Source organism: Microtus pennsylvanicus, chromosome 7, assembly GCF_037038515.1.
Source record: "Microtus pennsylvanicus isolate mMicPen1 chromosome 7, mMicPen1.hap1, whole genome shotgun sequence".
Classification (NCBI taxonomy): domain Eukaryota; kingdom Metazoa; phylum Chordata; class Mammalia; order Rodentia; family Cricetidae; genus Microtus; species Microtus pennsylvanicus.
This window is the reverse complement of record NC_134585.1, coordinates 51,353,564-51,373,736: the sequence shown is the minus strand read 5'-3', so window position 1 is coordinate 51,373,736 and position 20,173 is coordinate 51,353,564. Positions and strand designations below refer to the sequence as shown.

General features: G+C 44.4%; 1 protein-coding gene across 3 annotated transcripts in view; it reads right to left on the bottom strand.

Moving 5' to 3' along the window:
* Rcan2 (regulator of calcineurin 2) overlaps window positions 1-20,173 on the bottom strand; it is a 240,170-nt gene that overhangs the window by 79,937 nt on the left and 140,060 nt on the right. Inside the window, exon 1 of one of the 3 annotated variants that reach the window (XM_075980681.1) lies at window positions 6,029-6,698. The exons of the other annotated variants lie outside the window; for them this stretch is intronic. Coding sequence (XP_075836796.1) covers window positions 6,029-6,115 — 87 coding nt within the window. The 5' untranslated portion in view covers window positions 6,116-6,698. Of the gene's footprint in view, window positions 1-6,028; window positions 6,699-20,173 lie in introns of those variants that run through there. 3 annotated transcript variants of the gene reach the window in all.

Here is a 20,173-nt window from a genome sequence, read left to right as displayed (position 1 = left end):
TACGTTTCCATGTAGGTACATGGGTTTTGATGACCCTCAAAGAGCCTCAGTGGTTTGCAGAACCATAAGGTAATGGTCACACCCAGAGCCTCACCTAGTGAAAACTCCAGACGTGGACGTGAAGCCCCACCAGTTCGAACAGACACCTGCCAGTTCCTTGTCAAAGCAGCTTCTGATATCCTGCACCCACGTGCTCATCTGAGTCACCCTCTTCATCCTTCCACTGCTCTTGCCAAACAATGCGAGTCAATTGAAATCCCCAGTGGTTCCAACACTGAAGAGGCTGCCGAGTGCTGGTCTCTTCCTCACCCACTCAACAGCAGGAAACAGTCCGTGAGTCAGTCACCTGTTCTCTGATAGGAAAAGAAACAGACTGCACAAAACAGTTTCTGTCAGCACAATTATGGAGCATGGGTAAGAGATGTGTCCAAGGTCGCATGGGATGGGAAGATACTGGGAAGAGAAGACTCATGAGTGACCTTAAACTGTAATTGTTGGTGACAGTACAGGCGTGCTTAGGGAACATTCTGTTAAATAGACTAGGTTACACAGAGAACCACTGTCACACAAATGAGCTTGGATTTTCATGGAATCTAAAACAGGTAGGTTATCTCATGAACACTCAGGGAGGGGCTCTTGGAGGAAAAGTAGCTAGCTACCTGGGGCCTGCTGGGGAGCATGGACAGAGGGCCGTCAACATGTCCCATTCACAGTTAGAGAAGAGGGGTATGTGTCCTCTTGTCCACAGAGTATCGCAGTCTTGAAATATCTAGTAGACTAAATTCTGGACATTTCCCATGAAGAAAGGATTACTATGGAACAGGATGGCTAGGCCAGAGAACCTGAACCAAGCATCATACAGTATAAGTATGTATCACAACAGCACATAAATATACACAATCCATACTTGTTAGTCCCAAATAAAAATAGAACAAGAAAGGAAAATGCCTTGGCTTTCCAGATTTTAAGCATATATAAGGAATTATTACTGAGGCAGTGGTTAAGAACACTCGCTGTTCTAGAGGACCTGGCTTCAATTCCCTACACCAAAGAAGTGGCTTACAACTATATGTAACTCTGGGGCAAGGGGATATAATGCCTCTTCTGACATCAGTGGGCTCCTGCACACATGTAGTACACAAACATATTCAGACGTGTACACATACACACTTCTGTGGGTTCCTGATGAATGAAAAAGGGCAAGAGTTTAAATGTGAGCAGGCTCCAACAACATATGAGATGGGATTTTCTCTCTCCCTTTCCTCCCCGCCCCCCCTTAATCTCTGTTCCTTCTACCTGGAATGTTTTTTGTCTGAGATCTATACGCGTCTAAGATCTTTCTGAACAACTTCTTTTAATGACAGTTAAAACTGAAGAGGTTTCCACTGACCATGTATTCAACAGCAGCTGTTTTACCCACTGCCGTTCATCCCTCAGGGTGCTAATTTACCGTCTGCCTCCCACGTGAGAATGCGCACTCTCTGAACACAGGGACTGTGTTGCCTGTCTCTTAGAGCTGAGAGCTCTTCCTGGGAGATAACAGAGTCTCTACAGAAGTTCTTAAATGAGCAACCAAATGTTCTAAGCCTTAACATTCCTTGAAATTTCTATTCTTCCTCTGACACTTGCCGTCTTTCTTATCTGCTCTGGGTCCTAAATGGGAGCTTTGTGAGTTTTCTGACTTCAATACAGATGTCCACAGAGGCAGGGGCGGTTGTCTGTAGAGGGATCAGAAACTTTCTAGCCTATAGAGAAAGCACCCCTCCCCTCTTTTATGGTGAGGAGAGCCACCATTGACAAGAAGGGGAAGCCCCAGGTCTGGAGGCCTCCTGGAAGAGCAGAACACTACCCGGAGCCAGCGAAGCTTTGAAAACGCTGGCCACCCACAACTTCCAGTGGTGTTTCTAGAGTAGCTTTACCGTCAGCTCAGAGGAGGCAGAGAAACCGCAGATGCGGCTAACTGACCGAACAGTTTTGGTCAAATCTTGGCATTTCTGACAGCTTGAAGATCAAACTGGCATAGATCAAGCCTGAGCTTGGAGGATATAGATCAAAGCATTTAAGCAGAGGCAACTTTCGACTGACCTTGATGTACCAATTTGTGACTTGAAGAGACAAGATACTTGCTTAATATGATGCTCTGTGCCCAGGCTCCATTCATACCAGACACATTAGAAGTTCTGGGCACAGGGCCTGGGTATCGTCAATAGGTTTTAAAACCCTACAGGGGATAACAATGTTCAATACAGCCCAAGAACCAAAAGACAAGGAACGGCAGATTTCATTATTAACCTTTCATTACTTTTATAGTTTTGGATCCTGGTGACGTGGGATGACTAATTTCAGAAATATGAGAATATTCAAGGAAATCAACACCCCAACGCGTACATGTATACCAATCATCATCACAGTTTTTTCTAGTGATGACTTTTAACTTCTAGATCTTTATTCGTGTTCTCATGCTACTAAATAAACAGCTAAGATCACAAGACCACCAGTGATGAGGCTTACAGAGAAGAGCGAATACTGCTGACCACCATAGGCCTGATTTTCTCCTTTATTATCTCTCTAGCAGCTTAAAAGCCTTTAGGGAATTGATGTATGAATCAATCCCTTGGCTAAAGATTCTCTGGGATAAAACCCAGGTAGCAATGGCTTTCCAAGCCACCATAAGAAAGAACATGTGCACTGACTATATTTCCCACACATAAACCACCCTACTTGTAACACGTACTCATTGGCTGCGTCTCCGCGAAGTGGCAGTATTCTTTAGGGATTGCACAGAGACAGGGGGACCTGAGGTCAAGCAATTGAGATGCAACCCTCCCTCATCATCGACAACAAATACATTTTTGAGATTTTTTTAATTATGTTTTTTTTTTTATTTTATGAGCATGAGTGCTCTGCCTGCATGTATTTCTAAGCACTATGTGCGTACCTTGTGCCCATAGAGGACAAAGGAGGGTGCTGGATCCCCTGGGATTGGGATTGCAGACATTTGTAAGCATCCATGCGCATATTGGGAATTGGACTAAACCATCTCTCTAGCCCATATTGATATTTGTGGGGGGGGTGCGTGCATGCATGTACATGTGTGTGTGTGTATGTGCATATTCACATGAATACAGGTGTCCTAAGTGTCAGAAAAGATCAGATTTCTTGGAGCTGCAGTCAGTTACAGGAGGTTGTGATGTGGGCAACATCCAATCCAATGTGGTTGCTGGGAACTGCTATACTTAGGAGTGGTACACTCTAGCTGCTGAGCCATCTCTCCAGTCCCATTGGCATCAAGCATGAAAGGCTTTGAAGAGTAGAATTCCTGACTCTATATCTGTCTATTATTGACACCTAACTATGAATATTAAAGTTGGACACATTTTGATACCTGCAATTTTATTTTTTATTTTATTTATTTATTTATTTATTTATTTATTGGTCTTTTGAGACAGGGTTTCTCTGTGGCTTTGGAGCCTGTCCTGGAACTAGCTCTGTAGACCAGGCTGGTCTCGAACTCACAGAGATCTGCCTGCCTCTGCCTCCCAAGGGCTGGGATTAAAGGCGTGCGCCACCATCGCCCGGCGGAATTTTATTTTTTAATCTCTTAAGACAATATCTAATAAGTCATAAAAAGTGATCTGATGAATTTCTATAGTCTCACTGATTTCCCCTGTTTTTACTATCGTGTTTTACAATGTAATACAGATCTTGCCTTGATAAGGACATCACTGCAGCCAATTAAATGACCACATATCTGAAATGGCAACCCATTTTTCTAGATGGGATGGTGGTGGTGGTGGTGGGAGCTGGATATCTTTGGCTAGCTGATTAGACTTCCCTGTCCAGAGAACGTTGTAAATGATGGCCATGACACTAGAGAGAACTGGCATTCACCAACCACTGACTACTAGTCGAGTACTGAAGTCAATGTTTGCACATCTGTACATCTCTTTACTCCTCTGATAAGCCAATATGAGGGAAAGATCTGTCCCCACATTACAGATGAGAAAACTGAGACCTGGGAACCAGTAGCATCTCTGCAATAAAGAAAAGCACCATGGCTCAGAGATGTTGGTGGAAAGAGCATGCGGTCCATCTCTCCAAACTCCATATTTCCTAAGAAAGCTCGGGTGCTTCATGATCATCCATTCATATCTCCCTCTCCCCTCTGATATCACAGACAATATGCTGCCGTCAGACAGATTGAGTCACTCAGGTGCTACAATACTGCTAGTCCCTCCTTGAAGCCACCACAACCCTTATACTTCAGCAAGCCCTAAGAACTTGGTGTCTCTTTAACTCCACAGAACAATCTCTGTCTGCAGGAAACCCTGAGCTCTTTTATGTCCTTATCATAGAGAAATGCAGTATGTGTGTGTCTGTGTGCATGTGTATGTATGTATGTGTGCTCACATGTGTCTGTGTGCTTTCATGTGCATGTGTGTGCTCACATGTGCAAGTGTGTCTGTATGTGTATGTGTATGTTTTAAATCCCTCTTATAAGGCATAGTACCTGGTTTACTATAGGTCTCCAAGAAATATCTCTCTCACTATTGTTTCTTGAGCTTCAAAGAGTTGGGAGTAGCTGATAAGATTTCTGAGACAGTACAGACAAAGAGCTGGTGAGGACAGGGGCTGTGGAGTTTTACTCTCCATGCTGATCCATCAGTGCTAGGGTGACTTTAGCTAGTGATCCACAGTGCATTTTAAGCGGCTCTAACCTTAAGCTGGAGGGGTTTAAGTGACAGTTGTCCCTCTTGGAGTGCTTACGCTATGTCAGAGTGGAAGAACTGTGTCTCTCACACACGTTTCCCTTCAGGAGACACTGACAAGCAAGCCCAGATCTTCCTATTCGAATTCTTCCACCCTGCCCATGACAAGCTGTAGAGAGTTAAACTTACACCAGAATAAGAATTGTCAAACACAGAGGTGCGTGTTTCAGACTTGAAGAACAAACCAGAAGGCTGAATTCACTTCAAGAATGTGTGTAGACCCACGGGCTTGAGTGGTACAGGCATATGTGGATTGGGGACATATTACTCTCCACCGGTGAGGCTTTCCTATGCCACCTGCATTCAGCATTACAGAATTCAGGGCTTCACTAAGTAAGGCTTAGAACATTGATGGTCCATACCTACAGCATAATCCTCCCTTTCTTCCTCTTTCACCACAAGCTTACTGTCTTCCTCCTCTCTCCCCGCTGCCTCTCTCTTACCTGTCTGTTCTGAAATAAGCAGCTTGTCTTGGTCTTTTGCAGAACGTGAGAATGAAAGATTCTCATTTTATGTGGAATCTTTTCCATCATAGAAAACCAAATTGAAAAAAAAATCCCCAAGAGAATCATTGCGAGTGGAGGACAGTTGCCCATGGCAGACCCAGCTGCCGCATGGCAAAGGCTGGCGTGAGCATGCCTCTAACCCTTAGGATGGAGAGATGCAGTTCTGCCCGAACTTTCTGCACAGACAGCTGTGTGAGGGAAACAACTCATGGCTTCTGCACCTGACAGAAGCAACTTTAAGCTCCGCTCTCTGACTTCAGATTCCTACGCACAGCAGACTGGCGCTGCGGCGGGACCGCTTTTGTTCACTCCGAGGACCACATCCCATTGCATTTAAGTGACATGCCATGAACGGGTACCCATCGTCAAGACATCCTCAATGTAATGGTGATTGCATGCACTTTCTTCCATTAATCAGTGATTTAAAACCCCTCTCAATACCCAGGACCTACAAATTACCCAGCTTTGATGGAAATGCTGTAAAGAGAATAGGAAAACATGTCTCTAGGGAAAGAGGTGGCCACAGATCACTTAATACAGAAGATGAGAATAAACCGACAGGGAATAGCCAATCCTATTCAAATTTAACATGCTGGTCTCTTCTAACTTATTCTAGCTAGCATCACCATGCACTTTCCCTTGTCTTCACGATACAACAATAAAGCTGCAAATGGTTAACCAGGTCATAATTCCCCTACACTAGAGGAGGGTCCAGGAACAGAAACAATGAAAAGGAACACTTTGGCTGCATACCTTAACCTCCTGATTGGTAAAGACCTCGACATCCACCACACAGGCGACCAGAGTGGAAACATCACAGTCCATGCTAGGGGCTGGCATTCCCCCCTCCGGAATTCTCAGTGCAGAGTTAGGCAGCCTCAGAGATGGGAGTGAAGGAACGCCTCTGGATGGATACTGCTGTGGCCAGGTCCTGGTGGTGCCCTGCTCCCAGGGAGTGGGGTGCGGTACTGGTTGGAGGCTCAGGCACCTAGAGCCTGCTCCTGCTGCACGCAGAGTCTGAGACAGCACAGCGGAGTAAAGAAGGGCCCGGCTCTCTCATGCCAATGACATCATCACAGAGACCGACACAAGCTGAAGCTGCCACCACCACCCCCCCTGCACACACACAAGCCTTTTATCTGTAGGCAGTGCAGTAGAGCAAATTGAACATGATTAGATGCTAAATCTGAACTCAGACTAAATCAATTCAGGCAGCGTTCGTGAGGAACTGAGTCATGGCTGTTGTTCCAGCTTATGTCTGCAAAAAGCAGTGGAGAAAAAAAATCTGACAGCAGAGGTTCCGCTTTGGGAGGGGAGGGTGGGAGCAGCTGGGCAGAGGAGCCTCCCTAGGTGAAGGCTTGACAGTTTTCTGCCTGGGATGATAAGCAGGAAGTTGGGGCATTTTGCAGCTTGCCTGGGCTCTGCTAATTGCTCCGTGCCACTCACAGTAACCACACATGTTCTGGACACCCGACTGTATGCCAGGCATGGACTGAATAGAAATCCATTAGTGCAGGGAGTAAGAGCGGGCTGTCAGTCACTGAGGTAGGCTTCTGGGCAGAGGAAAAAATTAGAGGTTTGTGCAAATTCTATTTGGAGAACATTAAGTGCAGACCAGGGACTCAAAAGCACCCTTCTGAGCTCGGCATTCCAGGCTGTCTCCAAGGTCATTCAGACCAAAGGCAGTCAGTCAGTCAGTGGAAAGGACTTGCAGTGGCTGTCACACTCGGGGACAGATGGCAGGGTCTAATGGGTAAATTCATTCATGTGGGTCATTGTCACAGCCTCCGGGCTCAGCTTTGCTTGAGACTTTGAAGGGACACTTCTCCTTGTTTTCTCTTTGTCCTAAATCCCTGAAGGGCAGGGCTGTGGCTGTCCTGATCCTTGTGGAGTGTCTGCCACAGAGGATGTTACACGTGTAATGACCACATCAATCAAGTGGAAATAGCCTTTTGTTTCCCCAGTGAGAGTAAGAAGGAACAATATAAGACTGCTTTAAACCGCATTAGTCGCGCAGGTCTCAAGAGAACACACCAGCACCCTACTGGATTTATCCCAAACAGAAAGAAGCTGCATTTCCAGTAGCCAGCAGAGGATCGGGGCTAAAAACAGACGGGTGCCTTCTCCGTACGTTATTGGATAAAATGTTCTGATTTTACCCACAAATGAGAAAGAGGGAGATGGCATTTTAGACTGAGGGTTGATGCTTTGTGCTTGGTCCACCTTTGAATGCCAGGATTTAATCAGATATTTTCCATACTAAAGGTAATTCTTCTGCAAGTGGATATTGAGACTGAGGAAGTGTGTGTGTGTGTGTGTGTGTGTGTGTGTGTGTGTGTGTGTGTGTGTGTGTGTGTTTACATGTTCTTTAGGCACTGTGGGAAATATATGTAATCATATATTCATAGAACTCAAATAACACTTTCTGAGGATGAGTCAGTACAATATTCTGTACCAGATGTTCTTAAAGATAAAAAAAAAATCTAGTTTCCATATCGTCTAGGGGCTTAAAATATGACCTAGAGGTGGTTACACAAAGCGGTTGTGGTGATGGAGAAGTGGTCCAAGAAAACTCAGTGAGAACATTGGAGGGGGAGCAATGGATGCTGAGTGTTAGATGCCAGGGCAGGAGGGAAACAGACACCAAGGACTAGGACCAGCCTTCTTCTCTGCTACATTGGCAAGGCCTTGGCAAGCTGGGGAGCGAGGTGAGCTGACAGCGGCTAGAAATGCCCAGAATACAAAGAAAAAGTAAGACATTTGGGTTCGGTCTCATGGAAAGTTAAGTGTGAAGTTAAACAGGGAAGCCAGAGCCTGATGCTGTAAAACCTTGAGGGGCTCTTCGTGTCTACATGGTCAGCCACAGGATATGGCTGGAATAAGAATGCCCCCCCCCATATGCTTGGATGCTTGGTCACCAGGGAGTGGCACTGTTTGAAAGGGTGGGAAAATGTGGCCGTGTTGAAGGGAGTGTGTCACTGTGGGTCTTGCTCTCTATGTCTTTGTCCGTCCATCTCTCTTTTTCCCTCTCACTTCTCTCTCAGCCCGCAGATCAGACTGCAGCTCTCACCTACCGCTCCAGCGCCATCCACGCTACCACGTTTCCCATAATGAATTACAACGGACTGAACCTCTGAAACTGTAAGCAAGTCCCCAATTAAATGCTTGCTTTTCTAAGAGTTGCCTCGTTCGTGGTGTCTCCTCACAGCAAAGAGTAGCGACTGAGAGAGAGAGTACTGGGCAAAATGTCTAAGAAGGTCAAAGGAGTCTCAGATATATAAGTACAACTATATTTGAAGTATATTCCAAACAAGAAGGGTTGTGACCCTTCGGCATCCATGCAAGAGGCTGAATAGAGGTGTATTCTTTCATATCCCATGAAATACCGCAGAGATTACTTTCAAGTTTGCACAGCTGTGGAGCTGAGGAGATGGCTCAGTGGGTCAAGAGTTCACAGCACCGCTGTGAAGACCTGAGGTCAGATCCCCAGCACCCACATAAGCTGGGGCCATAATGTGCATCTGGAACCCAGGGGCTGTGAAGAAATAATGGGTGGATCCCAGAGCCCTGCAGATACCAGTCTAGTGCAAATGGCAAGCTCCGGGTTCAGGGAGAGATCCTGCCTCAAAACGTAAGGTGAGGGGGGCTGGAGAGATGGCTCAGCGGTTAAGAGCATTGCCTGCTCTTCCAAAGGTCCTGAGTTCAATTCCCGGCAACCACATGGTGGCTCACAACCATCTGTAATGAGGTCTGGTGCCCTCTTCTGGCCTGTAGGCATACACATAGAAAGAATATTGTATACATAATAAATAAATATTAAATAAAAAAAAGTAAGGTGGGGTCATAGAAGAGGACACAAGAGATCAAACATCAGGCTTCCGGTGTCCATACATGGATAAGTACTCTCTCTCTCTCTCTCTCTCTCTCTCTCTCTCTCTCTCTCTCTCTCTCTCTCTCTCACACACACACACACACACACACACACACACAATTTTAAAATAAAATTACAATATTTCGAAGCAGTAGCAGCCTGCAGGTAAATGTCTAAGAGTTGTTTAGAGAAAATTCTGATTTGTACGGTTTTGAATTTCTGTGGCGTGTTATTTCCAGGGTCTAAGTGAATGCCTGACCTTTGAGAGATACCTCAACAAATATCCAAAATATGAGAAGATAACCACATGTATAGATGCTAAGAGGTAAGCAGAAGAGCCCTGCACAGTAGAGATGCCTCCTGCACTAGCCATCCCAGGGAGCTTCTTCAGGGAGATGAGCGTGCACACATGCAAACATGGACGTCTTCCAAGCTAGCCCAGCTGAGCCAGGGCACAGCTCTGTTCAGGAGTGCTCTTTCCAGTGGAAGCTGCCAGAACCTTCTGGAATTCAACCAAGCCACTGCTTTACCCATGACCGTAGGGAGAAGCAATACACAGCGTGACACAGGCATCTTAGAAAGCATACTTTTCTGGTTTGGTCTTGGGAGAGACAGCTGAACTGACTTACTCGCTGCCATGGAGCAGGAAGAACTATGCACCTTCAATCCAGGGGTAGTCTTGGAAGCAGCTGCTGCATCTGTTTTGCTGCTGAACACAGACGTTCTCATTAACACTGTGCTTTATAACATGTTGAGCTCCTTTTCTGTGTCCTTTTCGATTCCTAAAGTTTCTCTGTATTAGAGTTTCAAACCTATTTAGAAGCAGAAAGGACACAATAGCAACGCTGCATATTCTCACTGCCCAGGAACAGGGATAATTAACTCGGGGCTAGTCTTGCATCCACTGCTTTGACTGGTACCCATGGTATCAGCATCACTTGAGGACTTGCTGCGAGGCAGACCCTTGAGTACCGCAGCACAGACTCAGACATTATCTGTTCTTTCACAGATCCGGAAGGCGATTCTTAAGTAAACATTGGTCTCAGAGCCTAGCTTCTGGCCACACCCACTTCCACACTCCAACTGTCTTAGAGCAGAGGCCCGATGTCATTTCAGCTGTAGAGAGTCCAGTAGCCCATGTCTCTACACGGCCCTCTTGCAATCACAGTGTCTATCATCAGCCACTCAAAAGAAAAAAAAAGCAGGCAAAAGTCCTTAGTGTCCCCAGTGGTCGTCCTGAGTGGAGCAACAGCAGTCAGTTCTCCTGCTGTTCAACACCTTTTCTCCATCTCCCCTTCTCTCCTCCTCTTGTTCACTCTTTCCTTTGCTCTCCCTCTCTCCTTCCCCTCCTTCTCATCCTCCTCCACATCCTCCTCATGGTCCCTTTCTGCTGCTGTTTCTTTTCCTTTCCCTCCTCTGTAACTCTTTGCTTATTTAAACCAAGATCCAAATGATTGTGTCTCTCACACCTCTTGTCCGCACCGTCTGCGGTTTTTCTCCATCCCGCTGGGTTCCTTCTTCCTTGGGGTTTACTGCATAGGTGGTGAGACTGTGATTTGTCCCGTATAATTCCCTCCATCTGGATTTTATTGATGAACTATACATGTGCCACGTGGTGAGTTTCTCCATTTACTACGGGTTCTGTGTGGTGGACCCAGAGCTGTAAGAAACTCAGGATTGGGAAGCTTCCTAGTAAACCTTGCTGTACACTGCAGGGAGCAGGTGCATGCTGCTGGCTGGCTCTCTTTGTAATGTTAGCGGCCTCCAATCCCAATGCTAAGATCTGCTTGTGTACTCTTGATGGTATTTCTTTTCATGTATCTCACCATCTGCTTCTCGATGGTGCTCCAATGATCATGCATAGTTTTTAGCTGCATATAAACTCATGGATTAGACATTTTCCATGACTTCTAATCCATCGCAGTCCAAGCTTACTGGTGTGCACACAGCTCAACTGGGGCTGTTGGGAGTCTAATGTGGTTAGCTTCTGAGTCCTTCTGACAGATGCCAGCAGTCTCTGAGAGAGTACCTCGCCTTCTGGTATGACAAGATGTTCCAGCCCTATCTTGTTCATTTCCTGCCCCAGATAAGGAAGCCAGGCATTTCTCCAAGGAGTCCTGGTTCCATTTACTAAGTACTTCAAAATATTTTAAGATCACAATCAACAGACTTCAAGATGCTCTTTGTACCGCAGTGGATATTCTTTATAAGCCTTCCCACTGGGCAGAACTAGGAAATATCTAAATATATTTTGAAGATGACATATGAGCTTAGACTTTTAATTCCAAGTTCAATCCCGGACGCTAATGGCGAAATTCGTTTGTCATATATCTATGTTCCCTTCCTTCCACACCAAGTATCATCAAGCCTAAGCAACAATACAGTTAGTCATCAGCTGTATCTCATGCTGGTGTGCCCAGTCAGCAGCCTCGGGATGAAAGGATGGGTGTTATCAGGAAGGATTTTCTTTCTAGCTCTTTTTATCTTTAGGATGTAGCTCATGAAGGATATATAGATTATTACACATCATTGTCAATGGAAACCACTCCTCTCTCTTACCAAGCAGATGCCAAGTGTGGTTCAGTTTTTTTTATTTCTGGTTCTTAGAAGTTGCTTTTTTCTTTAAATTTAACTTTGTTTTACAAGTCCATATAATATTTCCATGCCTTAAAAAAATAAACTAAGGAGTTGGGGAGATGGAGACAGGGGTCTTTCTGGGGTTTGCTGACCCACCAGTCTAGCTGAATCTGAGAAGAGAATTTTAATCTTTGAATGTAGAGACTATTCCTCTTAACTTGAACTGTGGAGCATCTGGAATCAGCAAACAGAGACTGAAGAAAAGGGAGCCTGAGAAATGGGCATGAATGCAAAACCCAAAATAAGGCTTTTGTTTTGGTTGTTTGTTTAAAAAAACTAATTTAGAATAAACACTGAGTATAATTGGTAAACTATTAAATAAATGAGTATCAGGATATGTAAGAAACATAAATCAGAAGTAATTAAAATCTATTTTAATTGTGTCACAGGACCTCATCAGATTTAGAACTGTGCTGTGTTTTTAAAAGAATCTGCTTAAAATATAGGAGGTAAAGATGTCAAATTATTTTATTTTTGACATGCTAGGGTCACCATGAGAAGAAAAATTACTGAATAGATTAAAAGTTAGTCCCATGTCCTCATCCATTTCAAAACAGCACTTTATCCAGGCCAGTTATAAAGCAGAAGAAAAAGCCAACATGTCCAAGTGAGGTTCTAAAGGCAAGAAAGAACAGCCTTGAAGCAACGGAAGACATGACGGCCACGATGCCATTCAAACTGACTGAAGCCCACTAAGCCCCCGGGTAAGCGTTTCCGGGTGCATCATGAACCCTTACAATTTTAAATTGAAAAGAGACTAGCAGAAGCTGCAAGAGGAAAAGGCGTTATGTACACAACAATTACAAGAATGACGGCTGGCATCAGCAACAATGGCAGTCAAACCAGGGGACAACATCTTTAAAATCAAAAACGGAGGAAAAGGTTAAGTTACCAACTTGCATTTCTACTTACAGCAAGAGAAACGACTTTCAAATATGAAGGCAAAACTTTAATAGCCAAAAATTAGTGTCTAATTCTATGCATATGAAATGACCCTAATGGTAGATCAATGGTTCCCTTGAACTGTGAGTCTAAAAGAAATTTCTGCCAAAAAGCAAGGGGGAACCTGTGCGGGAGGTGCTGGAATTAGTTTTTAAAGAGGGCAGCATAACTCCACAGTTGTCAGTGATCACTAAAGTGTGTACCTAGGTCAAACAGGCTTAAGGTATCAAAGTCACACCTCAAGAACATTAGTAAGTAATGTAAAGAAGGGAAGAAAAGGAAGAGGAATACAGAACACATAGAACAAACAGAAAATCAACTCTAAGATGAGGGAATAAATTGAATCAGTTGATAATTACTTTAAATGTCAAAGATCTGTCAACATTTCAATTTAAAGCAGACACTATCAGACTGGAAAGAAATAAAATGCAACTCCTCCCTTAGAAGATAGATATCTGTAATCTTACAAAGCCAGACTGAAAACAGAGCAGTAAGAATACGGAATTAGGAGTGCCCATATTGACGTCACAGGACGTAAATGAAGAGACATGATTAGAAGACAGGGATACAGACGTCTCAACTTTGCAATCAGAAAAACGTCATACCTGTGGATGTGAAGGCCACTCCTGAAGAAATCTCCAGGTCCACAAGGTGGAATGCGACAGAATTAAAGAGCCAAACAGCCTTGCACTCACAGTCAGGGATTTTAACGGTTTGATGCCCTCAACCTCTATTATTATTAGAAAAGATGTCAGCAAAGACAAAAGATTTAAACAGCTCTACCAGTAAACCTAAGCTCATTGATATTCATAGAATCACCCAATAGCTAAAGATCATAAATGGTTTTCATGTGTGTAGAGAGTGCCCACTGCTGTGTTTGGAACAAAACATGCCTCCACCCCCTACCCCACCACACCCTCTGACCCCGCCCCACAGGCTCCTGTGTTGAACACTTGGTCTCTGGTTGGTGGCGCTGTTTTGGGGGAGGTTATGGAGTCTGTAGGAGGTAAAGCCTTGCTAAAGGAAGTATGTCACTGGGGGCGGGCTTTGAGCTTCCTGTTCTTTCCCTCTTTGTTTCTGTGCCTTGCCTTCCCTGCAGTGATAAACTCCATCCCTGTAAGTTAAACTAAGCCCTTTCTCCCCCAAGTTGCCTTTGTCGAGGCATTCTATCACAGAAGCAGAAAAGAAAGTAAGGTTTAATCATTTGTATGTGAAAAGGCCAACATTTTCATAACTCCTGACATGAAGAATGTACTTGGAATTAAGTTGCAATCCTACAAAATAGGACACTGAGTAGCCTCAGGTGCTTGAAATCAAATTATCCTATTCTGAGTCACCCTTCGGAGAGACATTCTAAAACAAAAATTTTTTAAAAATATTTTAAGCTTAATAATAATATCCTAACCAATCTCTACTAAAGTAGGACTGGGGATGGATTTCATAGCCTTGGGCACACACCAATAAGAAGAGTGTAAAAGGCAATGAGATCGGGCACCAATACCATCTCATTCGGTAACAGAGAAGGAGGAAGTAGCGCATCGCTCACTTTACAAGGATAGCATAGTAGGAACGCTAAAATTTTCTAAAGTCATTTTCATAAACATTCTTCAGCGATGGAACTGTAGAAACATCTCCACAGAATCACAAGTAGTCTAAGCATTTCCGTGCAATAACATAAAGTGTCCCTAGTAGGATCTGTTTAACTTGCACCAAGTACTAAAGACTAATTAAATAAATTATCATATCTATGGGTAGAATCATTATTTAACTTCTGTAAGTAATGTCCTCAAAGCAGTTAATGTTGTAAGGAAAGGTGTAAGTTACGTGAGGTGTGCATACAGTTATGTTTCATTGATACAAGAATAGAATACATGTACATACAAGAAGCTTAGAAGCAAACATGTCAATATAGTAACAGTGCTTAATCCCAGATAGAAGGAATCACCACTTATTTTATTTCCCAAATGCTGCTGTGATATAATCAGGCCCCTTTAATAGTAGGAGAGAACAAAACCTTAATTGGTTGTTTAAGAGAAAATCCTGGATGAGACAAGATATATAATTCATATGATAGTATTTCTTCGAGAAACTTTGAAATTAGCAAGTCTAAGCCTGTGTTTTCTGTTGGGAAAACTGAGTTCCTCCCATCTAGGGTGCACATGTATAACTGGTACATCAGGTAACACAGTTAATGATAGACAGAATTAAGCCAACATCTCCATCACCCTCTTCTCCACACCTGTCTCCTTCCTAAGATGCCATGTAGAACGCATCATCATATCAAGCATATGTATATTCCTCAGATTTACTCAGTTATCTTAATCTCATAAGCCCAGAAAATGTATTCTGTCTCAGTCCACCGCTCTAGTTTTGCTGTGATATAATACCATGACTAAAACCAACTTTGTGGAAGTCAATTGTTTCACCTCAGTTTGTATCCATCACTGAGGGAAGTCCTTAGTATTCAGGCATCTGTTCCGGCCTCGCCTTGGGGCTCAGACAGGCTGCATCCTCAACTGTGGCCACTAACAGCACTCCCTGCCACCTCCTATCTCTCTCTTTCTGTCTGTCTGTCTGTCTGTCTGTCTGTCTCTCCCCCTTCTTTCTCTTTCTTTCTGCTGCTTTCTTCTCTTCTGCTGCTTTTTTCCCCAGAGGCTGGTCTCTCCTCTCTTTCCCCTCCATGAACTCTGTATCATGACATATTTCTTTCTCAGACTGCTTTTTTAAAATGATGACAGAAGCCAGGACAGGAACTCAAGGCAGGAATTTGGATACTGGAACTAAAAGACTATGGGAAAACTTTGCTAATTGGCTCACTTCCCCTGACTTGCTCAGCTTGCTCTCTTAGACAATCCAGGACCACCTGCCGGAGGGTGGTATCACCCATACTGGCCGGGGCCTCCCAAATCGATCATTATGCAAACTTGTGCCCCACAAACCAGGCACAAAGGCAAAACTGATGGAGGGAAGCCCTCAAGAAAGGTTCTCTCGAGTTTATATCAAGTTGACAAAAATTAACCACACATCTGTAAACTCAAATGTAAAGTTTTAAAAATTAATGTTTCAAGTAAGCATATTATTAAGGATCTCAATAAAAAAAATTGATGGAATTTTGTCCCTCCTTAAATTTTAATATATTTCTGTTTGATACAATATAACAAATTAGTGAAATTTCAGACAGTCAATAAAATTACTCACAGCATAAAAAATGTTTACTGCACTACTAGAGTGTCCAAATAATTTGACTAGCCCTCGGAAAAACTACCCCATTCTGCTCAGGGGTCATCTCCAACTCAGTATTTGGGCCGGCTCACTCAGGGACATCTGTGTAAAGAGACTTTTTCAGAGAACAAAGGCTGCATCTCTTCCTTGGCATACTGATGAGTCAATCAAGACTGGGAGAATAATGAACAGGATGGCTCACGGAGCACGGTCTGCAGAAGACGACTGGGTTAGGAGCGGCCTCCAGCAGAACGCCAGCGTGTGATTAAAATGAGCAGCCATTGTTTGTAGTTGTCGTGTCTAGATTTCCAGCCACAACAAGACAGTCCGGGAACTCGGGTCACACTCATACCGTTTTCTTTTCTATTAAAGTTTATTACTTTATTTCAGGTAAATGTGGGGGTGTGCTTGTGCCCTGGCAAGAGTGTGGAGGTCAGAGGACAACTTCTTTGGGGAGTTTGTTTTCCTATTCCACCATATTCCCAGGGTGGGATGCAGATCTTCAGGCTTGGAAGCAAATATGAGCCATCCCAGTGGCCTTTGTATCACTTTCTAAGTTGATGAGATCAAATGGCCATTTTGTGGCATATCTAAGCAAGCTAAAGCTCAAGTCAGTAGGCAACAAGAGAGTCCATTTTAATTCACCAAGTATTTAATAAAAGAACAAAGGAGAAATTCACATTTAATCACAAGATTAGTATGTTGGAGCACAACCTCCATGATTTAATATGATATGTCACTTGTCCTTATACAGCTATAATGGGAAGCAAGAATTTGAGATAGTGGCCAGCCTTTCCGCTGTGATATAAGAGACATGGTATGGGGGACTCTTTATCCTCTGAGCCCATTGTAATGTTGGAGCCCCTCAGCAGCCACCCTGCACATATCCCTAAAGATTTTCCTTGTCATATTGGAGACAGCTTCTGGGACCCTGGTCATTCCACCAATGGGATTGGGTGTTGGGTCTGCTCTACTTCCATTCTGTAATAAAACCCTCTAGACCAAGGAAACTTGGAGAGGAAAGGGTTTACTTGGCTTACACTACCAGGTCACAGACTATCACTGAGGGAAGTAGAGATGCTGTGGGATGGCCCTTCTATATGCTGTGAATATGTGTTACTCTCATTGGTTGGTAAATAGAGCTGCTTTGGCTTATGGCAAGGCAGGATAGAGCCTGCAGAAAATCCAAGCAGCGCTACAGGAGAACAGCAGAGCCTGGGAGATGGGAACAAGCCACCGAGGAAGCAAGACATGTAAAAAAGGAGGTAACAAGCCACAAACCATGGGTTAATTTAAATATAAGGGCTAGCAAGTAATAAGCCTGGGCCATCGCTCAGACATTTATAAGTAATTTTAAGCTCTGAGTGGTTATTTGGGAACTGGCAGGCAGGAGAGAAACCTCTGATTACACAGAGACAGAGAAATGCTGCTTGCTGGCTCACTCTGGCCCATGCTCAGTGAGCTTTCGTATACAGCCCAGAATGGCACGCCTACAGAAGATGCCACCCACAGTGGGCCGAGCACTCCCACATCAATCACTAATCAGGAAAGTGTCCCACAGACTTGCCTCCAGCTCAGTTCGATGGAGGCAGCATTTACTCATATCCATGCTTGATTGCCACCAGCGTGAAGCACATTGCGAAAAACATTCTGATTTGCAATAGAAAAAAAAAATAAGTTAGAAAGAAAATCGTTTTCTTCCCAAACCTGCAATTTCAGAACAAATGTAAAAATTGAGGAATATTGGCTCACTGATAATATCACGTGCTTTACAGGTTTCAAGGATTTTGATTGTCCACTTATGATGTACAAAGTACAATAGGAGTTACTTAAAAACTGGGGGGAAATGAAGGAAACAGCCGTTAAGAGCGCCTGTACTCAAGACTGGAAGGTGGCTCAGTGGGTAAAACACTTGCTTTGCAAGCAAAGGGATCAAAGTTTGGTCAGAACGTAGGCAGTGATAATATACTACTAACCCATGGAGGGTCATGCTGATTCCAGGAGACCCAACCTCCACCTGAGATGCTGTTGGTGTCCAGGAGTCACACTGCTTCTGGGGCCTTGCAAATCTGGGAGGCCTTCACCAACACTTGGGGCCATGGTGCCATCTAGACCTGGGATGACACTGAGGACCACGTCTGGGTCTGTGGTTCTGTATCATCTGGGTTTATGTTGAAGTCTGTGGCCCATGTCACCAAATGCCACATGAAGCCCAATGGCCCTGTTGGTGTCTAAGGACCATGCTGCTGCCAGAGCCATCTATATCTGAGTGGTCATTCTTTCCACCCAGAGGCAGAATATCGTCCAGGCCCAAGTGACTGCTGAGAGCTATGTCTGGGTCCATGGTCCAGCTGCAGCTGAGGTCTATGTTGATGTCTGTGGCCTGTGTCACCTCAGAAGGCCTTAGGAACCACGAGAAGAAATTAGAATGCTATGCTGAACCAGCCCTGCCCTTTGCTGGCCCTGCCTCTCACTGGACAATGCAGTAAGGGCAACCCTCACAGGAGAGCTGACCCCTGCTCTCAGGAGAGATGGCCCCACCTCTCACCATGAGGAAGAACTGACCATAATGGCCTGGGCATAAGGGAGCTGGCTCTGCCCCCTAGCCTGAGGCAGTGGCCCAGTAACTAAGAATGACCAGCTCAGCTATCACCCAGCCCACTGCTGGGCCTTGGGTTGGCCTACACTAACATCCACCCCTCCTCTAGGACCTGCTGGAGCCCATGAAAGGACTGGTCCTGTGGTATAACACCAGCAGAATCTCCATGGGATGTCCCAGAGGAATTCCAGTAAGCATAAGTGATGATGGTGTACCAGAAAGCAGAGGCCTTGAACCAGGCCAGGGACTGTGCAATGAACATTCACTAGTAAAGCTGATAGGGACAATAGGGTGTATATACTGTAAATGACACACACTGAGGCCCCCAGTGCCACCGGGATGAATGCAAAGGTGTTGGAGAGGCGGGAAAGAAGAATAAACAAAGAGGTGGGTTTTTGTTTTATTTTTTTGTTTGGTTTTGTTCTTGTTTTTGTTTGATTGCCTGCTTGCTTTTTTTTTTTTGGTTTGGTTTGATATTTTTAAAATTTTCTTTGGGGAAGGGTTGTTGTAGGGGTAAGGGGAGGATATGAGGGTATCAGAAGGTGAGCAAAATTAGTCTATATGGTAAAATTCCCAAAGAATCATTAGAGAAACTATGTTTTAAAAAAATAGAGCTGAATGTGATCGTGTGGGTTTTGTTTTGTTTTTACTTTTGGAGTTTTTGTTTGTTTGTTTGTTTGTTTGTTTTTTGAGACAGGGTTTTTTGTAGCTTTGGAGCCTGTCCTTGAACTAGCTCTTGTAGACCAGGTTGACCTCGAACTCACAGAGATCCACCTGCCTTTGCTTCCTGAGTGCTGGGATTAAAGGCACGCACCACCACTGCCCCAGCATGGGATTTTAATCCCAAAGCTGGGCAAGCAGAGACAGGCAGATCTCTGAGGCTTGCTGGTCAACCAGCTTTAGCTCCTTGCAGTAAACCAGCATCCATCTCAGGATGGGGTGGCACTGCCCTCATTCATATCCAGAATACCCACCAAGACGGCTGACTGCCTTCAAAGCCCACCCACATTGGACAAATCCCTCTTCTCTGGTCTCTAGTACAAGCCATTTTTATCTTTTACCTAGGCTCCTGCCCAAGTACCCTGGCTGGTTTCCTAACGTCCTTCCTGGCTTCAATGAACTCTATATATCCACATCACATAGAAGCCAGACTAATCCAACCTTTATCAAACCATTATCAGTCCACATCATTTGATGGTCTCAGTCTTCTAACATCCTCTGATGACACTGACTCATTCTCTGAGTCCTCATCCTTTATTCTCTCCAGCATCACTTATTAGCACGGCATCTGTTTTCTCGTGTTTTGATTGGTTTTCCATCTAGCACATGGGATCCACAAGGACAGAAACACTGCTGATGCCATTCGGTATTGACTCCCACAGCATCTGCCACAGCGTATGGGACAGACAGCTCTTCACTAAATGTCGGATGAATTAACGAATGAGTGGGGAGAATAGAAATTGAAGCAAAGGGGCTGCCAAGGTGGCTCAGTAGACAAAGACACTTGTCACTAAGCTTGCTGACCTGGGTTCAATCCCTGGGACACACACAAAAGCAGGTGAAAACCAAGTCCAACTATTAGTCCTCTGGCCACCATACTGACACTCTTCTATGCATAGATAGTAAG